The sequence below is a fragment of the Callospermophilus lateralis genome, chromosome 13 (genome assembly GCF_048772815.1).
Source record: "Callospermophilus lateralis isolate mCalLat2 chromosome 13, mCalLat2.hap1, whole genome shotgun sequence".
Classification (NCBI taxonomy): domain Eukaryota; kingdom Metazoa; phylum Chordata; class Mammalia; order Rodentia; family Sciuridae; genus Callospermophilus; species Callospermophilus lateralis.
In genome coordinates this window covers 71,140,650-71,165,720 of record NC_135317.1, presented here as the reverse complement: position 1 = coordinate 71,165,720, position 25,071 = coordinate 71,140,650, and the positions used below count along the sequence as shown (strand labels likewise).

Sequence of the window (25,071 nt, the reverse complement as noted above, 5' to 3'; positions counted from 1 at the left end):
TAACAAAAAGACAACTGGGAAAAATTTCACAAAAATACTTAAGTATTAAACATATTTAACATAAGAATTAAGACAAAAACAGATGGAGGTAAGTGTAACAAAATAGAACATAAAAATAGGCCATACAATTATATAAATGCAAGTAACATAAACTAGGAGCAGGGAGAGAGCAAGGGAAAAGTATAATAAGCTTTCTGATGACCTTAATGTAAAAGATAGGAGCCGAAGGTACCCTCAAAGCTCACAATTGAAGAGGCAGCAGTAAAAACAAACATAATAGTGTATACTACCGTGAATATACTATTGACTAAAATTGGGCAATGGAAAAGAGAAAGGAGAAAAAAGAAGAATTTAAAAGAATTGTTCATAGAAGAGTTACTATCAAATTTTTGATCTTTCACTGTGTGGGCTATTGTTCTTTGCTTTTTTTTTTTTTCAGGTATTTAGCCAGCTTTGTATTTTTGTGATATATATACATCACATTCATATACATATATACACATATGTGTGTCTATATGTGTGTGTGTGTGTGTGTGTGTGTGTGTATATATATATATATATATATATATATATATATATATATCTCACATGTTCTTTCCATTACAACTATATCTATATCTATCTACCTATCTATCTATCTATCTATCTATCTATATATATATGAATGAAGGGGGATTTTATGAAATTTCCAGTATACTGGAAATGTTTCCACTGAAGCAATAATTTTCTAACCTCTTACAGAAATCCACATTGTGATAATGCTTTCAGATGTTTCATGCTTCCAAACAAAAGGCAGAATGGGATAGTAAAAATTAAGAAAACACTCTAGGGACATTCAATATTGGCTTTTTAAATACAAAAATAAACTGTGGCAACAACAATTTCAGTTCATGCTTAAGGAGAAATACCTGTGAAACCTCTGTTTCAATTATCAATAACAAAAGAAGCAGGATAATAATAGTACCAAACTGATAAAATTGTTGTATTAAATGACTAATAGCAAAATGACAAAGTAAGATAATTCATTAGTGTGAAACTCTTAGAACACTACTTGGCTTACATTTTAATAAATGTTAGCTAACATTATTGCCTCAAAGATGTAAGTCTCAAACTGATACATTATTCAAGTAATTTAAATCCATTATAATTACTGATTAGATAAAGATACCCACAGAGAAACAGCTCCCTAATGGGTAAAAAAAAAAAAAAAAAAAACAGGAATCTGAAGCCTCTCCTCCCCTAAATTCCCTATTCCCTCTCTACTACCACTAATGCTAGATCAGAAGCACCTCCTCTTTTATACCATGCTACATCTCTATTAGAGCATCATTCAATATATTTTCACTGTCTCCCCACCAAAGCTGCTGTGAGTTCCTAAAAGTGAGCAATTGTGTTGGCGTCTTAGCACTTCCAACGCACCCATTCCTACACATAACAAATGTGCTAAATTAACAAATGTGTATTTTATACAATCTAGTTCACGTGATCTGGTTCAGGGTTTATATTTTATGGATTGCAACCACCTTGACATCAGACCTTTCAGGAAGGTAGGCAGCTAAGGAATTTTAGTTGGGATCAGGAATAAAAGAAATGATTGTTCAAGAGACACTTAAGCTGGGGATGTAGTTCAGAGGTAGAACTTGCCTAGAATGCATGAAGCCCTGGGTTTGGTCCCCAGCACACCAAAAATAACAAAAACAAAAACAAACAAATGAAAAAAAAGAGAGAGAGAGAGAGAGAGACATTTATTGAACACTCTGTGAGGAGCAGGCAACAAATTAAGCTCTAGGGTTATAAAAAAGATCCAGCTGGTCACCCCCCACTAATGAGTAGAAATGTTAAAGGTAGATTAATTCTGCTGACTCCAAGTTGCGGTGTTCTTTCCATTACAACAGTCTCTTTCAAATGTTGACTAAACACACTGTAACAAGACACAATCTGAGGCAACACTCAGCACAGATATACACATTTCTTATCTTTTCTATTTAACTATATTTAATTTCACTTTCCAAACACGTTCATCTTGACATTCTATATTGGTTTTATGACCCAAAGGCTAAAAAATACTGCTCTAGAAGATACATTTTTAAAACATTCTCTAGAAATTCAAGGTCAGATATAATTCCTGAAAATTAATTTTGCTTACATAACAAATCTGTATCCCAATAAAAAATGTAGAATACTACCAAATCAAATAACACACAAAGATGAACATATAGCCATAGCAGCTGTGAGGAACCTAAACCTCATATGCATCAGCTTTCCCTAAAGCCACCCCAAGTAAATACCCAATCTAAGGGAAATAACATTTGCTAAGCAAAAACAGCTTAGCAGAAAGTTTCCTGGTACCCCAAGTCCCTGCCAATCAGATTGGCCCATAAGACTCTTGATCCTATATAGAAATTCTGGAGCTCCCACTTACAATGAATGTTTTTTTAATAACTTTATTTTATTTATTTATTTATTTTTATGTGGTGCTGAGGACTGAACCCAGGGCCTTGCACGTGCAACGCAAGCATTCTACCACTGAGCCATAACCCCAGCCCCATGAATATTTTTTAACTATTTCATGTACAGAGACTTTAATGTACTTGGACAACAATAATTTTATTAAAATAAGTGAAAGTCAAAATAAACTGCTATAAATAAACACATTTTGCTTTTCACAAAATCTCTGAAATTTGCCAACCTTCACTTAAATTGGAAAAATGGGTACACAGATTTACCCCAGATCCAAACAAAGCATGTAGAAATGAATCACTAGTTAAACTGGTATGTCTTTTGGATAAAATACTTAAGACTTAATACTTTGTCCTTAAAATACTAGGATAAAGGCAGTATAAAACTTTTCCTCAACATGAGATACTTGTACAGCACTTCCCACTAAAAGAAATGTTAACTTATCACCTCCACCTTGTAATAATAGCAAGCTAGGGAGGAACAAACTCATTGTCTTCAGAGTTCTTTCAATAAATGTGTTCCTCTGACAATGTCAGAAATAAGCAGAAAGACCAGAAAATCCTTTTTTCCACCTTCTATGCCCACAAGTAATTCTCCAGCTCTGAGAATGTAAACTAAATATAAGAAAATTCATTAAAGTCCTTGGGCTTCACCATTCATCATCCAAGAAGCATGTCAGCATTCAAAGAACTCATTTTTGTGACATCTGCTGTACATTAAGAGGCAACATCACAGAACTTTAGTACATTTTTGTAGCTGGGAGCAGTGGCACACGCCTGTAATCCCAGCAGCTCAGCAGGCTGAGGCAGGAGGATCACAAGTTCAAAGTCAGCTCAGCAATTTATCAAGGCCCTAAGCAACTCAGCAAGACCGTCTCAAAATAAAAAATGAAAAAGGGCTGGAGATGTGGCTTAGTGGTTAAGTGCCCCTGAGTTCAACCCCTGGTAAAAAAAAAAAAAAAAAAACTTTGTGTTACCCCAAACAGAAGTTTGTTTATTTATTTATTCGCTGTGCTGGTGAGTGAACCCAGAGTCTCACATATGCTAGATGAGTCTAGCACTGAGCTACATCCCTAGCCCAGTAACCTGTGCAGAACTAGAGAACCTGACTGTGTTCTATTATGATCAGATTCTCTGAAACCAAATATTTTACATATGGGGAAAACATTTAAAATATACACACTAAAATATTCTATATTTAAATGAGAAACTGACCAAGTTGTCAAAATGAGGTAGCCTAGAAAAGAGCAGATCCATCAAAGACACTGATGCAGATCGTGTCAAGACCACTTTCTAAGCAGGTAACAAAATAAACCACACAGTAGTTCTATAATCAGTAAGGGAGTGATACCCCCAAGAAAATAAAAATACACTGCAGCTGTGCTATGGCCAAAGGATAACTAACTTCAAATAGTAACTCTACATTTCTTATAATCTCAAAATCAATGACAAATTAATTTTTTTCACCTTTTTCACTTATAAATACATCACACACAAGCCCAAACATTTCAATAATTTTGTTGCATTTAAAGTAGAAACAACTTCTGGAATCTGTCTGTAAAAAGCTAATGAGCTCATTTAAAATGAGCATACTTAAGTACAAAGATAACTAGTATCAAAATATATTTGGGGGGGCTGAGGTTGTGGCTCAGAGGTAGAGCGCTCACCTGGCATATGTGGGGCACTGGGTTCAATCCTTAGCACCACATAAAAATAAAATAAAGGGAACATGAGAGGAATAGATGAACTCTAGATAGGGCAGAGGGGTGGGAGGAGTAGGGAGGGGGCACAGGGTAATTAATGATGGCTGAATGTGATGATCATTATTATCCAAAGTACATGTATGAAGACACAAATTGGTGTGAATATACTATGTATACAACCAGAGATATGAAAAACTGTGCTCTATATATGCAATAAGAATTATAACGCATTTTGCTGTTCTATAAAATAAAAATAAATAAATAAAGGTGTTGTGTCCACCTACAACTAAAAAATAAATATTTAAGAAATATATATTTGGAAAAGCTCAAATATATCAAGCAAAGTAATTCAAAGACAGTAATGAAATTCAGATAAAAATTCAGCATAACAGATTTGACTTCATTTTTTTCCTCTACCACTGCTACTGCTTCTGATTCTAAAAGTGAACCTGAAGCTCACCTACTGTATATAAAAAGCAGGAATCTCAACAATTCACAGGACAAGGAAGCAATGAACACCTATCCCTGGGGTTTCAGTACTTGCAGAGTAATAAATGGCATTGCTGGAAGGAGAAAAGGCTTCATCTGGGGCAACTGAGAACATTCTGACAACAGCAAGAGTCTCACAGGCTTCATAAAAGCTCTGTACTGTCAGTCCTTCTCACTTGTGTATGGACAAAATCTGCAGATGCAGCCTTGGCAGGAAAAGAAGGAGACCAAATTTAAAAATGGAGAACTGCTATGCTGCTTAACCTTGAGAGTAGGTACCCACTTCACTGTTCTAAGCTCTGAACTGCAGACTACTGACACCAGCATCTGTGGCATGATTGTTAAGGAAACTGCCAGCCAGTTAAACATTTCTGTGACAAAAAGCCTCCACATCTGACAAGCACTAGAAACCTCAATGTGTTCTTCATTATCTTAATTCTTGGAGGAAAAAAAAAAATCAAGTAAGTATAATAATGGACATCGCATTTTCACAGAAGCATTAAGTTCTCAAAGTACATATGGTTTATAAAAAGAAAATAAACACTACTTCTCATTTAATTCTATGACAGTCCACTTCAGAATAGTGTTATTACTGCTCCCCAAAATGCAATTTCAAAGCAGAAATAGAAATCTACTTAAAAGCACTCAAGAGAGAAACAAGCTTAACACAGACAACTTAATTTTTAAAACTTAACACTGAGACAATACATAGATTCTAGAGGGAAAAAAAAACACAAAAAGCCATTTTTGTTTGGCTTATAATGTTATTAACATAGTTCAATATCACATTAAATGAAAAAACTTATTAAACAGCCTTTGCACAAATCTGGTTCGTCACTTTTCTCAATTCCCAATGTTTATGGGCTAAACATCTTTATAAGCCCTCAAGTCCTACATAATGCACTCCTGTTTCTCTACAAGAGCTCTCCCAGTTTTAACAAATGAATGTCAATCACATTAAAAATTTAAGGAATTTAAGAGAAACCAAATAGGATTGTTTTTCGTTTATTTTTCAATAGTGTAAGCATAAAAGAATCTTCAACCCCAAGCATAGCAAATATTCTGTCATGTCTACTAACTTAAGCATAACATTATAGATTTTTTCTCAGATGCATTAAACAAAAGTGCTCACATTCTTACCTGTATATCCAGCGAACCATCCCCAGGAAGCCACCATTCCTAAAAGCCATTTATACATGGTTCCTTCAATATACCAGAACCGCTTACTGTCCAGCACTCGAAGGGGCTGCAGAACAATTACATAGCAGACGTAGGATGGAATAGCAACCAGGTTGTTGAAGATCATGAAGGCAAATCTCATCAGGGCTTTCACCAAGATCCAGCCCCTTCGTGGAGCTTCTTCCAAAGACGCAGCCATTCTCACATTGGAGTCCATTCTGTCTTCCTGGGGTGAAAGGAAAATTCATTTAAAAAGGAAAATGGACTAAATAGTCACCAGCAAAGAATCGCCTCCAGCACAAAAATAAAAGAAAAAGCTAGGGTCTAAGCTTTCTGGGTGCAGTACCTCAGCTAGCTCACGGGCAAATTCCAGAGGGGGACAGAGAGCGAGGGAGAAGGAACCGCACAAGGTCAAGGGAGCGGTTCACCGGGGCACTTGGGGCATGTCATAATATATTTAGCAAATGATAATACAATTCCCACTCCTAATTGGAGGCGGTCCCTGCACCGCGTCTCACTGCGGTCGTCTTTCTAGACTTTAAAGAAGAAAAACAGACCCGCTAGCTTCAGACACCCTCAGTGTCTCCCAACTGAGGGTACACGAGTGAAAGGACCGAAGCAGGCACCTCTCGGTCAGATTTCCCAGAGAGCGAGGAGCTAGGCGTCCTCTCCACCACCATTCCTGCACATTGATTCATCCCTTTAAAAGGTCCCTCGCATCAGCCAAGAGTTACGCTCAAAATTCTCATTTGCAGCAATAGGGGTTTTTTTTTTCCTTTTTTTTTTTTTTTTTTTTTTTTTAAGAAAAAAAGGAGAGGGGCCTAGAAAAGAGAAGATAAAAGGTGAAAGGAGAAAGAGGGGCTTAATAAGGCAAAAACGAGAAAGCAGTAGGGGGAGGGGAGCAAAAGCCGGAGGGAGGTAAAGGCAGGGGGCCAGGGATGAAGAGAATGAGATCTGCGACCGGAGGACCGGGAAGCGAGGGATGATGAAAGAAACGGGGACGAGGAGGCGGCCACCGCGCGCTGGCCGGGGCACCGGCAGCGGTTTCCGCGGAGGAGGAAGGGGTCGGGCGGCGGGCGCGGGCCGCGCTCCTGGCTCACCTCGGCGGGAGCGGGCGGCAGTCAGCGAGAGGCGAGCGGCGGCAGAGCGCTAGGGCGAGCGGGGTCCGGGGCCCGCGGCCCGGGACGCGGGACGGGGCGGCGGCGGGTGTCCCCTGCGGAGAGGTCGCGGTCATGGACGCGGCGGCTGCCGAGGCGGCCCGAGGCGCTGCGCGAGCGGGCGCGCGAGCGCCCTACTCCCCTCGCGACTGCCTGCGGACAGAGGGACGGCGGGGACTCAAGAGGCCGGACCTGTCACCGGGGCGGGTCCCGGGGAGGCGGGCGGATGCCCCGCGCCCCCGCCTCCTCCCCCGGGCCTACCGCGCCCTCGTCCCTCAGGCCGCCGCCGCCTCCTCCCCGGGCCACGCGACGACACCCCGTCCCCGCCCCCAGCGCCTTCCCGGGCCCGGCTCCACCGCGCCGGGCCTGCACCCGCCGAGCCGGAGGTTACCTCGGACTAGCCGGAGTCGGGCCCCGGCTGCGGGAGCAAGAGGAGCCGGAAGAATGCATGGCCGGCGGCGGGGCCGGCGGAAGGAGGCGGCGGCGCGGCCTGGCCCCGATCCGGCAGAAGCGCGGCTCGCGCCGAGTCCCTGGCGACTCCAAGACTTGCTCCCCGGGGCCCAGCTGCGTTCGCCGGGGCTGGCGGGGAGGGGCGCTGGGAGGAAGCGGCGGGAGTCGGGACTGCGGCGGAGCCGCCCCCAGAGCGCCCTCTAATGAAGGCGCGGCGGCCGCTGCCCGCGACCCGACCCTGCTCGTCGACGGGTCTGGGCCCGGGGCTGCCTGGCCGTTAGGCCAGGACCTCGCCGAGCTAGAACCCAAGCTGAGGGCGGTTCTGAGAGGTCTAGGAATGAACACCAACCCTTACACCACACGGCGAGTGCTTCGGTCCAAACTGAGAGCCCTTTCAGCCCAAACCGCCGCTTTTCATTGTTAGAGCGCCTTTCCCAAAAGTGGGAAGCTGTCTCCTTGAAGACTGAATGTCCTTTTTTCATTCCTAATGAAACCCAGTTGTGCTCCTGGCTTTTCTACTAAACCTCCCCAGAGTATTAAGGTCTAGAGTTTTAAAATCAATTCCTTTAAGCGCCAGAGTTCTTGTTTCTGGAAAGCACCCGGAACATTAATGACAATTCCAATTTCCCATCCTCCCTCACCCTAGATAAAAGGGAATTCAGTGGGAATACAGTGATCTACACAGAGAGACTGAAATTTGGTTAGTCAAGAAAGGAAAAGCACTTAACCAAGTGCCTAGAATTGAACAAAACCTCAAAAAACTGACTATAGGAACTCCTAGACAGGACACACAATACTGGCAGGTACTGTAGCGGCTTTCTGGTTGAAAGACTGAACCACCGGAAGGAAAACAAAGAAATAGCCTAATGGTTGGTCCACTTGAACATACTCAAATGATCTGCCTAAATTTGTTTTAAAAACCCAACTTTAAAAATCTTATGCCCCTTCATCACAATTTTAAATAGGAGGGCACTTTTTCCATGTCCCTAGAGCATTGTTGTATTTGAATAAGTACAATATATTCTGCTTGTTTTGAAAATGTTGTTCACTATGTTGTTTTGGACTCTTGACTTAAAGTACAGTCTTCTCAAAGCACAGTCTGTCTTAAAAAAAATATTAGATTCTTTTCATTTATTATTAGTTTATTTTTATTCATGTGTTGTCTATTTCACTAATGTTATATTTTGTGTGTGTGTGTGTGTGTGTGTGTGTGTGTGTAGTACTGGGGATTAAAGCCAGGCCCTTGCACATACTAGGCAAGCACTCTACCAATCAGCTACACCCCATCCCGCTAATATTATATTTTAGCTGTATAGGTCATAAAAAAGCACAGCCCAAGTCAGGAAACTGTCCACAGAAGCTCAACTGATGTATAGCAATAGAAAAGCTAGATATGCCCATTCTATTCCTTGTATTCTGTCTTTTAAATAAATCATGAGCAAATAATATATGTATTTTAGATTATTGTTCACAAGGTGTCATTATATTCTTAAGGAACCTAGTACCTAGTGAGGCACGTATTTCTTTGCAAGAGTAAATTCCCTTAAAGATTCCATTCTTTCCTTCCCATTCAGCTTTCCCACATGCTGAGTAAACACTGGCTGACACCTGGAGAGAGATAACCTACAATGGGATTTACGCCTGGTTCCTGAAGGTGGAACATCTGCCTGAGCACCAGATACACCAGCACTTAATGAGATGAAATTAGTACCTGCCAGCCAAGCCCAGAAAAGAGCCAGAAGAGGTCTGTCCAGCAGGACCTGAAGCAGTGGGTCTCAAGCTTTAGTGTGGAAAAAAAAAATAAAATCACTTGGAATGTTTACCAAAAAAGAAAGAAAGAGAGAGCAAAGAAAAGCCTTGATTCTTAGGCCTCATACCACAGCAATTTAACACTTCTGTATCCAGAGGGCCTAGAAGCTTGCTTTTTAAAAAGTATCATAAATGATTCTCATGTAGGTAGTACAATCAGGTTGCTTTAAAAACCTCAACCCAGAGTTATCCTGAAATGATCACATCCTTTTCTAGACCCTTCATAATTTTAATCATTTGATCATATCTGTTCTCATCTGTACTAATCTAGGGCTGCCCCAGGCTGAGTGGGCCTAAACAGAGACTAATTTGCTCACAGTTCTGGAGACCAAAATCAAAGGTCAAGATGTGGGCAGGTTTGATTTCTTCTGAAGTTTGCTTCTTGGTTTGCAGGTGGCCACATTTTCACTGGGTGTTCACATGGTCATCTCCCAGTACATGCACCTGTCTGCTTGCTCTTCTTAGTTTCTCTCTCCAAATATCTTCTTATAAGGACAACTGAGATTGGATTAGGGCCCACATTGATGTCTGCATCTTAACTTACTTACCTCTTTAAAGACCCCATCTCCAAAGAGTCACAATCTGAAAAAGGAGAGGTTAGGACTTCAACATATGAATTATGGGGGCACAGCTGAGCTATAACATCCTTCTACTCTTTTCTAAATTCTACCGTTTCACTAGCTCCTCATAGGAAGGACCTGGAATCCCTCATCTCATTGGTCATTGCAGGTGTTCTCCTATTGACCAGCTCCAACCTCATTAGACTTCAGGTGGCTGGTGTTAAGGATTGAACCCAGGGCTTGCATACCTGCTAAGCACATGCTCTATCCCCAACCTGTCATTAGAATTTTCTTGAAGCTCAATAAAACACATCGTGTTCCAGGTACAGATATGCCCTAGTTTTGTGCCAAGGGTGTGTATGTGTGTGTGTGTGTGTGTGTGTGTGTGTGTGTCTGTCTTTAACTTTCTGACCACATAAGCACATTGAGTTTTAAGATAATGTGGCAACCAGGTGCAGTGGCACAGGCCTGTAATCCCAGTAACCCAGGAGGCTGAGGCAGGAGGATTGCAAATTTGAGTCCAGCCTCAGCAATTTAGTGAGACCCTGTGTCAAAACAAAAAATAGGGCTAGAAGTGTAGCTCAGTAATATACACCCTGGTTTTAATCCTCAGTACCAATAAATAAATAAATAAATAATTCATCACCTACAAATCATGAAAAACTGTGCTAACATCTTCTGGGAACAATTTCAGATAATGCTTATATTTATTTCTTGGGTTTCACAGTTCATTTTAGTTATACATTTTGTATTCTTTCACTTTATATACAATACCTTCCTCTTGCCTTTTTTGTTCTCTACCACACTTCAACCACTTAGGCAACCTGCTTACCCCCACTGCACTGCAGGCAGATGGATATATAAATGCTGTGGAGAGCCAGGCATGGTGGCACATGCCCGTAATAACACTGATTCAGGAGGCTGAGGCAGGAGGATTGAAAGTTCAAAGCCAGCCTCAGCAATTTAACAAGGCCCTAAGCAACTTGGAAAGACCCTGTCTCAAAATAAAATATAAAAAGTGCTGGGGATATGTCGTAGTGAATGAGTGCCCCTGGGTTCAATCCCTGGTACATACATACATACATACATACGTACATACATACATACATAAATGCTATGGATGACTGTAACAGGGAGATTTAGACGGCCAGTTTTTCAAGTTAGATATGCAGAAAGCAAGGACCCTCTTCAATGACAATTAGGTTCCTGTTCCCTAAACCTTTATCAAAACCTGAAATCCAAAATTTCAGAGCTTTCATGTATACCACCAATAGGAAAAATTGGAGACAGACCTCACCCTGTAGTCACAGGTGTGATAGTTTCTGTTTTGAAAGCCCTACAGAGATAGTCCTCCAAGAGAGCAATAGGACTTCTCACATTTCCTGGAGTCTCCAGACATTTGAAAACAATCTAACCATAACACCTTAGAAGATTTAATTCTACCCATCTGGTTCACATATATGCAACAAATTAGGTTATAACCAGAGAGGAGTTCCCTAGGGCAAAAAATCCTCTTGGGCCCTCTTTATTTTTTTCCCCCTCTCCTAGTGGCAATTAAAAAAAACATTTTGTTTACCTGTGTTGGTTTCTACACTGAAGTTCCAATGAACTATCTCCTCTCCAGGGGAAACCCTACCAACCATTTTGTAGATGTGCAATGACTTGGCACAGGACCCACATCACTAGAAAAGAGTAGTTAGTTAAAAATCAGCATCCCTGGGCTGGGGATGTGGCTCAAGCGCTTGCCTGGCATTTGTGGGGCGCTGGGTTCGATCCTCAGCACCATATAAAAATAAAATAAAGATGTTGTGTCCACCGAAAACTAAAAAAATAAATATTAAAAAATTCTCTCTCTCTCTCTCTCTCTCTCTCGCTCTCTCTCTGTCTCTCTCTCTCTCTCTCTCTCTCTCTGTCTCTCTCTCTCTTTTAAAAAAAAAAAAATCAGCAGCCTGAAAGAGTTAGGCCTTGCCACCAATGTCAGCTTTAACTTCAAACAAAAAAGGGAAATATATGTATGAATGTTCTCTATTAGTATCAGCAATCATTTAATATAGAACCTACTGGATTTATAACTTTAAAATAGTTTAGACAAGGTAATTTTTATTTAAAGACAGTCAAATCACCAAGATTTGACTGTCTTTAAATAAAATACAAAATAGAGCTGGAGATGTGGCCCAGTGGTTGAGTGCCCCTGAGTTCAATCTATGGTACCCCCCCAAAAATTAACAATAGGATAGAGTGAATGGTGAAATCATTATCATCTTTCAAACCATGGTCAGAAGAAATAATGTTACTAATACTCCATTTTAAAATTTACTTTGATCTTTGAAAATAGATTATTCGGTAACAACCTATGGCTAGAAGTACCTCAGTTTAACCACTAACTTTATAAAATAATAGTACCTTTTTATTATTAAAACATCTTCCTTCTTCTAGTCTCAAGCTATCAACTACTTCCCATCCATCTTAGATAATAGGGTTGTAGAATTTTTTCTTAAAGGATCATTTTTAATATTGCGTTTTCCTGTTTTAACAGTGTTTTTCTACATTCTTCCGAATCAATCTGGTTTACTTTAGGGCCTTCTACACCTGATTCCTCACTGATTATTCTAGAAGAGTTTATTAACCAACAGCCATACATACTGAAATGCTTCAATTAGGTTCAGGTGGCAGAGGCTGGTGCTGCTGGACAGCTGGCTGGCTTCTTCCTTTACCCCATACTATTACCATTTTCAGTGAGCACCATAAAGTTGAGAGGCTGGAAAATATTGTCATATTCTCTTTCCATTCTTATTACTTCCCAACCAGCCCTTTCTATTCTTAAAGTAGTACACCTTCACTCTGATGGTCCCCCTACCTACAATGCCATCGTTCTCCCTGACCATCATTTAACTACCAGGAAAAATCTGTCTCCTCATCCAGGACTCAAGTCCTTTCCCTGAGTTATCTATTGCATTTATAGAGAACACTACATCCAGCCAGGCACAGTGGTGCATGCCTATAATCCCAGCGACCTTGGAAGCTCAGGCAGAAGGATCACAGATTCATAGGTAAGCCTCAGCAAATTAGCAAGGCCCTGAGAAACTTAGTAAGAGAGACCCTGTCTCAAAATATTAAATAAAAATGGCTGTGGATGTAGCTCAGTAGTGAAGTGCCCCTGTGTTTAATCACCAGTACAAAGAATGAAAAGAAGAGAACAGCACGCACAATTTACTTTAGAATTTCTTTACAGATGGTTTTCTTTGTACACATTCCTTCTACATTCTTGTAGTACTGCGTAGCTACAACCAACCTTCCAACTATGAATCTCAAGTTTGAGGAGATCTCAGTATACAACCTAAATACACTTGAGAAGTTCTGGGAGCAGTTTCACCTATCTCCATTCAGACTGCAAGCAAATTCCTACTCTCCCATCTCACTTCTTTATCTGCTGGTCCCTCAGTAGCTTCATTCTTCTAATAATTCTGACCTTCCACACTCCATCCTCTTGTTCAAACACAAATCTTTCTTCATCCTCTCTACATCCTTGGGAAAGCTAGGTCTTCAAAAGGTCCTGGTTCCTCTGAGTTTCCAGCCAAACTGCTTTCCTCATAGTCACCTGAATTCTAGCTTGGCATTTCCCTGGATTTTGCCCACAGAAATTTCTAGAATAGTACCTTGACTAGCTCTGAACCAGATTATACCCTCTACCTTCTGGCCTCAACTCCTCCCCAAAGAAACCAGTAAATCTCACATCTCAAGTTTTCTTTTGTGACTCCAAGTCCTGGTGTTCACAACACACTCCTAACTTCTGGAAACCTTCATTTCTCCAGTACTCTGTGTTTCTGGGTTTCCATACAAATTAAACAAACAAACAAAAATCACTGGGGATATCTTTGTTCTGGTATTAGAGTGGTGGAACTTAGTGATGTTTGACAAGAGAGAGGAATTCAATAAAAAAGGAACACTGGATAATTCCACTTAAGAGTGGAGGAAGTAGGGTGTGGAGAAGTTAAGGGACTTGCTCACCACACACTAGATCAGAAATTGAGTTGCTGTGGTCTTAAGGTGACCCACTGATTCTGATTTACTCAGGACTTTCATATTTTTAGCATTGAAAATCCCATATTCCAGGAACGTCCTCAGTCCTGGCAAATGGTTGGTGAACCAATGTGACCTTACTTCTAGGTCTCCATGTAATCTCCTAGCAAGGTTATAGAGGTCCAGCTCCCCTCTACACCCTGCCCACTTTTGCTTTGCTAAATCTGCCTCCTGGTGATCTGGCACATCAGAGGCTAATAAGTCATTAGGCTGATAGTGTTGTTTAATGTTTTGTTTAAAGAATATCATTTGTCCTTACCTGGCTTAACTTTCCTGAGTTAAATTGCTTATCCAAACCTTCTGCAGTGTAGAATAAATCATAAGCGGTCTGAGCAGAACTTTTCACTCTGCTCCTACATTAATTGTGTGTTTAAAGTTAATTTATCAGTTTGGGGACTGAGCCTGTTAGCTGAGACTCTGGTGCATTGAAAGCCATGCCACCTTGCATTTCACTAGTGCTTTACAGACATCAAAGTTCTTTTGCACACACATGATCTTATTGATGCTAATGAAAAAATTAAAAATGCACAAACTGAAATAGGTAGACAATTATTGCTTCGAAGAAGTAAGAAGAAGAAGGAACGAGAATTTCTTTATAGGTGGTTTTCTCTTGAAATGTCTTTAAGAAATATTTTACGATTCATTTCTTCATACCTTTGTTTCTTTGAAATTTTGCCTTCAAAGCATAAACTGAAGTGGAAATCTAAAATATTTGAAATCAACAACTGGCAACCAGCCTTGAGAAACCCCCAAGTAGAGCTGGGGGATCTTGGATCCGTTCCTATTTTAGTGCTAGGAATTTTAAAAAGCTGTGGGCAAAAGAGTGAGGCTAAAATGCGGCCTCTTTAAGTATGGGAATTTCAAAGGTTAGAACCATTCAAGTTAAATTTATACATAATTTAATTCTTGTATTAATTGTTGGTAGTTTCAGCTGCTCTGTGTTATGCTGAACCGAATAACAATCTTAAAAAAAAAAAAAAAGCAACATGATCTATTTCAATGTTTTTAGACATGTCTAATCATAGGATTCACCTGGGGCTCTTTTGCCACTCTATGTTCATGTAAATTTCTGAAAGAACTTGTTAAATGCTGATTCTGGGGGCCCATTCTCAGGGTTCTGATCCAAGGATCTCTGGCTTTAAAAAGCATCTTCCTGTGATCTGAGGCAGTCGATCTGAGGCTCTCTACAGTCTTGCTCTTCACACCTGCCACCATAGTGTCAACAGGGATGTTTTGGACATGCAGAATTTCACTCTGTACCCCAGATCTCCTGAATTAGGATCCTAATAAAACTCCCAGGTGATTTGTGTGTGCATGAGTTTCAAAAAGACTATAATTCAACAAACAACATCATATCAATTCAGAAATTGGAACAAGTTTTTTCTGGAGGGGGGAGCTCTTGACATATGCTCACCAAATATTTGTAAGATGAATGTATTTTTATGGAAGAGGGACTAAAGAAGTCCCTCTAACTTTATAAGACATAAACTAACTTGCACCAGGCACAGTGGCACATGCCTGTAATCCCAGCAGCTCTAGAGGCTGAGGCAGGCGGGTCACGAGTTCAAAGCTATCCTCAACAAAAGAAAGGTGCTTAGCAACTCAGTGAGACCCTGTCTCTAAATAAAAATGCAAAATAGTATTGGGGATGTGGCTCAGTGGTCGAGTGCCCCTGAGTTCAATCCCAGTACCCAACCCTCCCCCCCGAAAAAAAAGTAAACTAACTTGCCTTGGCAAAATCTGAATAAAACCAAAGTCTGGATTAAGTGTAACAACAGATGTATAAAGCTGTTTTATATATTAATCAATAAGCACTTATTAGATGTTTAATATGGACCCAGATGTTGCTTCTCCCATTCTATTGGGGATAAAGAAAGCTAATATAGAGACTTTTAGACAATAATGAAATGCCCTTATGCTATGTGGATATTGTTTGCAACTGTAATTCAAAGAAAGGGAAGCAGACTGGAACAGTAAAAGAAGTGGAGAAGGAGTGGGTGAGCTGGTCAGTAAAGAGTGTGTGGGATTTATCTTGGCTGACAGGAAGCCTTCCCAGGAAGGAGGAACACAAGGAAAGTAAAACTAAAAATGTTCAATCCCCATCACCCTTCCCCCCACACACAAATCAAAATTTAAAATGTTTTTATTTTTCTGAGGTGTTCTAAAGAAGTTACTGGCCCCATTGTGGCAAAGGTTTAAAGAGAGCCAGAAGTGGAACACTAGGTTATGCAGAATGAAACACAATTGTAGAGCATTTTGAAAGTCAGAAGTAGATCTTGCTATGTGTGTGTTTAGCAGATGCTGATTATTTCCCCCAATATCCATTCTTTCTTTCTTTCTGGTAAGAGGATTAAAAAAAAAAAAAAAAAACCTCAGGCCTATATCATATGAAAACCAAGACATTTCCAAACCTCTTTCGCAAAGGTGATCATATGACTATGTTCCTGCTGATGAGATAGAAACAGAAGTGTCAGCTGCAACTTCTCTAATGTATCTTTTAAAGATATTCTTTACATCTTCTCCTTTCTGTAAACTAAATAGGGGTAAGGATAACTGGATCTCAGGTAGCCATTTTGGACCTAAAAGTGGAAGTTGTAAACTAAGGTGAGCAAACAATACATGTCCAGTGCCTGATGATCAGGACACATAACCCTGGACTGCTTTCCTCTAGTCTTTAACATGAGAGAGACTGTAAATTCTATGTCAGTTTCTTAAACCATTATTACTATTCTTTGGATTTTTCTGTCATGCATGAACAAACTAACTTGAACAAATAAAACATGTAATTCAAAGTTTAAAAAAAAATGCAACCAGGAACTGTTATGATTTGAATAAGAGTCCCCCAGATGACCATGGGTCCGAGCCTTGGTCTCTAGTCTGTGGGGTTTTGGGAAGGTGGCGGAACCTTTAATAGAGAGCCCTTGAGGACTAGTGGGAGGTTTTCCTGTCACCGGGAGTGTGCCCTTGAAGGGGATATTGGGGCCCCAACTCCTTTCTTTTCTTCTCTAAAGTGTCCTGACCATGAGGTGAATGGCTTTATGCCAACCACATACTCCTGCCATGATATTCTGCCACAGGCCCAATGCAGCAGAACCGATCAGTCATGGATTAAAACCTCCAAAATTGTGAGCCAAAATAAAATTTTTCTCTTTTTAAGTTGATTTATCTCAGATATTGGCTACAGTAACAGAAGCTGGATAATCCAGATATTATCCCAGTTCCACCTTTTACTAACCCTATGACCTTAATATGTTAGTGATCTAATTTCTCTATGCCTTTGTTTCCTCACTTGTAAAGAAGGGAGAAGGTCTCAGAGGGTGATAGTGAGGAGCAAAAGATATTAAATATACACAGGACTGGTGCATACTATACTCTTAATAAGTATGCTTTTTTTTTTTTTTTTCAATACTGCAGATTTGAACCCAGGGGTAGTATACCACAGAGCTATATCACAGCCCTTTTTATTTTTTATTTTGAGTCAGGGTCTCACCAGATTGCTAAGGCTGGTCTTGAATTTGTCATCCTCCTGCTTCAGCCTCCCAAGTCACTGGGATTATAGGCCTACCACATCATGTGTGGCTGCTGTTTTTAATTATATACAAGGGTAGGTCAGCAAATCAATTTGGAACACGATGGTTGTGGAAATTTTGACAGAATTTACATCTAAAAGATTGGCATGGCAGTAGCAGACACCATAGTTTGGAAGGTAAACAGAAGCAGGAAAATACTTTCAAAGTCTCAAGTCTGGCCTATGGCATTAGCAGTAGAACTGAAGCGGATGTTTATTGAGCCCCTTGTATGTGCCAGGCACATTCTAGGATTTAAATCCACAGTGATAAACAAAAACACACATGGTTCTTATCGAGTTTACAGCCTGGTAGGAGAAGCATACATTAAATACTAATGAGTAATCCTATAATGACATACTCTGATAAGTGTCCTGAAGGAAAGGAACAGAACATTCTAAGAGCTTGTATCAGAGGGATCTGACATAGTAAGGGAGGATTAATTAAGATACGAAGAATGAACCTGAGTTAACTAAGTGAAGGAGAGCAGAAAGTACATCCCCCAAAGGAAACTGAAGGACAAGGCCTATGGTGAAAAAGTAAAAACACACAGGTAAATTCTTGAAATTAAGGTAGAGCCAGCATACCCAGAGTGGTTAACCCAGAGGATACCAGCTCTGAGAGAAGCTGGAAAGGTAGCTAAGCACCCTGTAGGGCCTCACAAACTACCAGGAAGGCTTTTATTCCAGGGGCAACTAGAAGCTGCTGGCAGACTTTGAGCAGAATCCTCAGGTGACCAACTGGGACAGATGTTGGACTTTCAGTGTTAGAACTGGAATGATTCCAGGCAAACCAAGGGGTTGGTCACTCTAGTAGTAAATGATCTGAATTTTCCCTGAAGATCACACTCTGGCTACTGTGTGGAAAACAAATTAGAGTAAAGCAGGAGCGCAATTGATAAGAACAGTTAGGAGATTATTGGGGTATGCAGGCAATGGCAGATCATGCTGGGCTGGTGACAGTGGAGTTGAGGAGAGGAGTATGGGTTTGGAGAGAATTTTAGAGGAAAAATTGGCAGGAAGTGGTGAGAGGTATGTAATGCCACTTTCTTTCCTTTCTTTCTTTCTTTCTTTCTTTCTTTTTTTTTTTTTCAGGTGTAACAAATCTCTTTTTCTATTAAAAAGCTGGTAATGCCAAACAGGAAGTCTAGCTAATTCAGAGATGTTCCAGGGTTAAATGGGGAGACACTGAGTGGTAGCAGCCCCTGATTCCTAAGGCCACCTGCTCCTTCACCTGTCTAGGATAGCAGAATTGTCCATGCTGGAAATGCCACTATGACTACAACAAGGAGACCTAGTATGGTGGCACACGCCTATAATCCCAGCAACTCAGGAGGCTGAGGCAGGAGCATTGTAAATTCAAAGCCAGTCTCAGCAACTTAGTGAGGCCCTAAGCAGCTTAGCAAGACCAGTTTTCAAAATAAAAAATAAAAAGGACTGGAGATGTAGCTCAGTGGTTAAGCTCCTCTGGGTTCAATCTCTAGTATCCCCCCAAAACAAAACAAAACAAACAAACCTGGGTTATCTGAAATGTAAAGGTAAAATCTGGATTCAGACCTCACATGGGATTACTCTACTCTGTATATTATTTTGAGCTCTAAAACACAAGGTTAGGTCCAAATGACACTGCCTTTAGTCAAAGTATAAACTATCTGGTCTAGACCTTAGCTTTATGAATCAAAGGCTTTAAAGAAAAATTATGGCTCTTTAACTGCTGCCTTTATTGAGGGTGATTTAAACTACCTCAGATCAATGGTTTCACAAGGAAACTGGTCTTTTTTATAGCCTACCAACCATACCTAACACCCAGCAGGTCTGCTATAAGGAAAGCCAAGAGAAGGGGCATGGGGGTAGGAAAGATGGTAGAATGGACAGACATCATTACCCTAGGTACATGTATGATGACACAAATGTTGTGACTCTACTTTGTGTACAATCAGAGAAATGAAAAATTGTGCTAAAAAAAAAAAGAACCTGGATATGCTCTAAAAGTTTTTGCCTCCCACTAGAAAGTGCTTCAATGGTTTCCACCAGTGATTTGTTTAAAAATTTTTGGTAGAACTGCATTTCTGGAAGTATTTTAATAACTTGTTTCTGCATATTCCAAGACTCATGTACTGAAGATAGCTAAAGAAATTATTGTTTACTTATGATTGTCATTGTGGTTTGTGGTAATTTTAACATTCTTTGCAAGTTGTTCCAATTTTTTAGTAGATATATAGTTCCACCTTTTTAATTGTGGTACTCTTTTTTGCATCAGAAAACTAACTGATGGCCTTATCAATAAAAGATTCAAATTGTGAGCCAAGAAAAAATAATGAAAAAAATGATTTTATAGAATCAAAACTTACGCATAATTGCCTTTTTGCTTGTTTTTCTCCAGTTATATATAAAGCCTTAATAAGCCTATAGAAACTTTTAGTGTTTTTTTAAATCAGTGAAGTACATACATGTTTTCTTTGCAATTAATAATTAGTATGTTTTAATATTATTAAGTTTCATTCTAAAAGAGCCCAATTATACCCAGTAGCATTTCATGATTTTAACTTGAATGAATTAATTTTATTATAAAATACACTACAAATAATTTTAATGAAATAATACTGAAAATCTTATGACTGTGACCAGGATACACTTAGATGACTGGGGGTCAAGTGCATCAGCAGCAGGAGCAGATGTGCTTGTCTACAATAAACCCTGCCTTCTTCTCTGAGGATAATTGATTCATCCAAAACAGCTAAAAAGCTGCTCCAATGTCTAGACACTCCAAAGAAGCTGAATTGGCGATTATGCAGTACCCATATACCAGCAACCCACCATCAGGGTCATCTTAGACCTTGTCACCACCCAGAACTGCTTCAATTATGAGATCTTAAGTGCCATTATTCCCATCTCTGACCACAACTTCCTGTTGTTTCAGTTCTCACTCCCTCACATCTAGACCTTGAAACCCACCACTCATTCTTTTCCTCCCACTTCTCCTCTGGGCTTCTCTCACCTCTCTAATCACCTTGATCACTGTTTCCTCAACTTGCCCTTCCCTAGTCTTTATCTTATATCTACCCAGCAAACTAGAATGGGCCCTAAATCCTTTTTTTGTCATACTCATATTGAGGCTGTTGGGCTTAGTTTAAAAAAAAAAAAAATCTCACAGCAGAACTCAACCATCCCTCTGAGTCATTTGGGAATCTTTTTATAGCTCCCTGATCAGATTCCTATCCTGTTTGATTCATTTCTTATTCTTTTTCAAGGGAAAGTGCAAATTCAGTACCCTACTACCACAAATTATGCAGTTGAGTTTCCTGCATTTGGAGAAATCACAAGGGTCAGCATATCTGGAGTGCAATGGGTAAGATCCACCCTGGGAAAATCACCTATGTGATCACATTATCTCCCCTGTCAGGTAAGTATCCGTTTGTCTCATTTCAAATATAATATATTTTTTAATAGATATCCCCAATTTATGATAGTTTGACTTACAATTTTTTGACATTTTTATGATGCAAAAGTGACATGCAATCAGTAGAAACTATACTTCCAGTTTCAAATTTTGATCTTTTCCTGGGCTAGCAATATGTAGTACCATATCCTCTTGTGATGCTGGGGAGCAGCTCAGAACTGCAGCTCCCAGTCAGTCGAAGATCAGAAAGGTAAACAACCAATATTTTACAGTATGCTGTCTTGCTAAAGCTATGATATTAGATGGCTTAGGTGTATTACAAGTATTTTTTACTTAGATGATATTTTCTACTTAATGATGGGTATATCAGCATCTCTTCTTGAAACTCAATAGAAATCTCCCCTCGGATTCATCAGAAGTCCTTACTTTCCTGCCCCAAAGTAGAAAGCCATCCATAGCCAGCTTTACATGGTTTAAAGTTTTAATTCATATTTCTCAATTCACATTAAGCCAAAGAGTTCCTGGAACTATCTCAATTTTGTTACTATTTTTAAACAATCTAATTTCTAAGTAGTCGAGAGTACCTGTTGAGCAAGTGATGGGAAAAGATATAGACCCAAGGGTTCTTTAGATATGTGTGTACATCATGATATAATTAAATATATATGGTTATATATAAAGAAATATGTGATATAAACATATAGTAATATGTGATATAAACATATAGTAATATGTGCGGGGCATACATCAGCTTTATTGAGATGCAATTCGCATATTACACAATTCACCTATTTCAAGTATGTAACAGTTTTTTTTAGACATTGTCATCTCATATATATAAGTATATTTACAGAATTTACAGGTTTTAGTATATTTACAGAATTGTGCAACTGTTAGTAAAATCCATATTAAAATGTTTTCATCATCCCAAGAAGAAACCATGCGTCCACTAGCAGTCATTCCTTTCCCCTATAATTACCTAGCCCTGGATCATTGCTATTCTATATTCTGTCTACTCTATAGATTTTCCTATTCTACATATTTCATATAAATGGACTCATACAATATGTGGTCGTTAGTGTTTGGCTTCTTTCACTTAATATGTTTGCAAGGTTTGTCCATGTTATAGAATGTACTGGAACTTCTTTTTATTACCAAATAATATTCTATTGTCTGGATATACCACATTTTATTTATCTATTCATCAGTTGATAAATGTTTGGGTTGTTTCTGCTTTGGGGCTAGTATGGATAATATTGCTGTGAACATTCATATACAAATGTTTTGCATGGACATATGACCTCCATTGTCTTGACTATTTAGGCATGAAATTGCTGGGTCACATGGTAACCCTGTGCTTAATCTTTTGAGGAACTGCTGTACTAATTTCCAAAACCATTATACCATTTTATTTTCCCACTAGAAAATTATGAGTGTTTCTTTTTCTCCACATTCTCACCAGCATTTGTTATTTTCCCTCTCTTTGGTTATCCTTTCCTAATGGGGTGTGAAGTGGTAGCTCAATGTGGGTTTGATTTGCATGTGCCTATTGCCCACTTGTATATTTTAATTGGAAAAAAGTCTATTCACATGCGTTGTCTGTTTTTCATTGGGTTCTCTTTTTATTTTTGATTTATAATCTTTCATAAATTATAAATATAAGAATAGGAAAACATACTTTCAATATATATCTGCTTCAGATATATATTGTAGGTTTTCTGTTTTGATGGAAAAGCCCAAATACTTAATTTGAAAATGCCTAATTTATCTATTTTTCTCTTTTATTGTATGTGCGTTTGGTGTCATATCTAACCATTGCTTAATCCAAGATCATAAAGTTTACAATACTGTTTTCTTTTGACAGTTTTAGTCCTACATTTTGAGTTAATTTTTATATGTGGTACAAAGTAGGGGTTCAATTTTACTATTTCATATACGGCTCTTCAGTTGTCCCAGAACCACTCGTTAAAAACAAACAAACAACAACAAAAAAAACTATTATTTCTTAATTGGATGGCCTTAGCACACATGTCAAAGTCGACTGACCATCAATGTGAAGGTTTATTTCTAGGATTCTCAATTGATCTGTATGTCTCTCCTTATGACATACCATGCTATCTTGATTATTACAACTTTGTAATAAGTTTTGAAATTAGGACGTGTGAATCCTCCAACTTCATTCTTTTTAAAGACTGTTTTGACTAGTCTGGGTTCCTTGATTTTAGATGTGCTTGTCAATTTTTGTAAAGAAGCCAGATAGAATTATTTTTTAAAATTTTTGTGTTTATTTTTTATGTGGTGATGGGGGTTGAACCCAGGCCCTCATGCATGCTAAGAAAGTGCTTTACTACTGAGCTAACTCCCCAGCCTCCAAATAGAATTTTGATAAGGATTGTGTTATAAATGCCTGAGGAATATTGTCTTCTTAACAAAATTAAATCTTTTTTTTTCTTCCAGTCTGGGAATTGCACTAAGCTATATCCCCAACCTTTTTAAAATTTTTTGAGATGATTTTTAAAACTACCCAGTCTGGCCTTGAATTTGCCATCCTCATGCCTCAGTCTCCCAAGTAGCTGGGATTACAGGTATGCACCACCACCATACTCAACAACATTAAGTTTTATCATTTATTGAGGTCTTCTTCAATTTCAATAAAATTTTATAGTTTTCAAAGTAGACGTTTCGCACTCCTTTTATTAAGTTTATTCCTAACTATTTTGTTTTTCTTGGTGGTGTTATAAATAGAATTGGCTTCCTAATTTTAAGATGTTTCACAGCAAGTATATAGAAATAGCATTTATTTTTGTATGTTAATCTTGTATCCTGAAACTGTGCTGAATTTGCTTATTAGCTCTAAAAGTTTTCCTTCAGGCAGATTCCTTTCTTTGTATGAAATCATGATACCTGCAACCTGAAGGATCTTAAGAAAAGATAACAAGGACTGTGGTGGGGCTGAGCTGGGAGTGGCTCTTCAACTTTTCAAAATAACAATGTTCTTTTTTGCTGAAACCCTGTCATTTTTCTCAGTAGAAAAGGACTGAGGGTGTGGATCAATAGTAGGATACATGTTTAACATGTGTGAGGCCCTGGGTTTGATTTCTAGCATATCTTTTCCTGTCTCTTTCTCTCTCCCTGCCCCATCCCCCCATTCCCCACACAATGAATCTCTCAACAAAATTCTTTACAAATTACATGTCCACTGTGTAGACTTGAAAAAAATACATGTTTTTTACCTCAAGCATTGCCCTCAATCTGCATGAATACATGATTTCAACAAACTGTCGATATTAATCCCAATCATTCAGGAGATACAATGGTTTAATGAAAAGTGCTTGATATCTGGAATTGCAAGATTAGTTTCCAGTCTAGCTCTGTCTGTATAAGCTGTGAGACTGAAACCTGCCTAATTCATATACAAGATATTGAGGGTCCAATGAGCCACTTCTTTAAAAAAAAAAAAAATATATATATATATATATATATATATATATATATATATATAGACACACACACACATATGTTTAGTAGTAGTTGAACACAATTCCTTTGTTTTATTTATTTATTTGTTTTTATGTGGTGTTGAGGATCGAACCCAGTGCCTCCCACGTGCTAGGCAAGTGCTCTACCAGTGAGTCACAATCCCAGCCCCTAGTGAGCCACTTCTTTATGCTGACTTCTGTGGGCTAGGTGTGTCCTCTGTGCAGGGCCCCCAGGGATAGTGGTACTAGAGGAGGCAGGACTGACTGTGCTGACCCTTGAATAGTGCCTTCCTGTTTTTATTGCTGTGATTTCCTTGGTTTTATCAGGGATGATTCCTTTCCTACTTAAACTGTTACGACATTCCACCTCTTCAAGGAAATCCTTCCATGCTAAGGGTAGATCTATCTTTGGTGAGGGTATCTCCGGATTTCACTGTGTTCAGTACCTGGGAGCTGAGGAGGATCTAGAAATCTGTGATGGGAACATCACAGTAGAGCTCTGAAGGGAAAAATAGATTTTAGCCTTATCTCATTCACAGAACAAAGGCTTTGTCCCCAGGATGGAGGATTAGCAGAGGCAATCCATCTTATCATAATGCTCATTGCATTTAGCTGCACCACTGCCTCCTTCCTTTATGTCATTAAAAACTGATTTTATAAGAGGTAAACAACAGGTCAGTTTTATGATAGGCATAGCCAGTAATCTTAACATATGGTTGCCTAGCTAGGCTCAATAGCAGA

At 39.3% G+C, this 25,071-nt stretch overlaps 1 protein-coding gene and 1 non-coding gene across 4 annotated transcripts in view; both read right to left on the bottom strand.

The window, feature by feature from the left end:
* The window catches only part of Lpgat1 (lysophosphatidylglycerol acyltransferase 1), a 75,970-nt gene extending 68,423 nt beyond the window's left edge, over window positions 1-7,547 (bottom strand). For 2 of the 3 annotated variants that reach the window (XM_076873119.1, XM_077105079.1), the window contains exons 1-3: window positions 7,379-7,547; window positions 6,931-7,140; window positions 5,792-6,056 (exon numbers count right to left, since the gene is read on the bottom strand). In XM_076873119.1, the coding sequence (XP_076729234.1) occupies window positions 5,792-6,047 (256 nt within the window). In that variant the 5' untranslated portion in view covers window positions 6,048-6,056; window positions 6,931-7,140; window positions 7,379-7,547. Of the gene's footprint in view, window positions 1-5,791; window positions 6,057-6,930; window positions 7,150-7,378 lie in introns of those variants that run through there. The other variant, XM_076873121.1, reaches the window with a different exon arrangement.
* Window positions 7,548-20,698: 13,151 nt separating this feature from the next.
* On the bottom strand, window positions 20,699-20,862 carry LOC143379758 (U1 spliceosomal RNA). The gene has a single exon (XR_013088537.1). It is a non-coding gene; the product is annotated as a U1 spliceosomal RNA (small nuclear RNA).
* Between the last annotated feature and the right edge of the window lie 4,209 nt (window positions 20,863-25,071).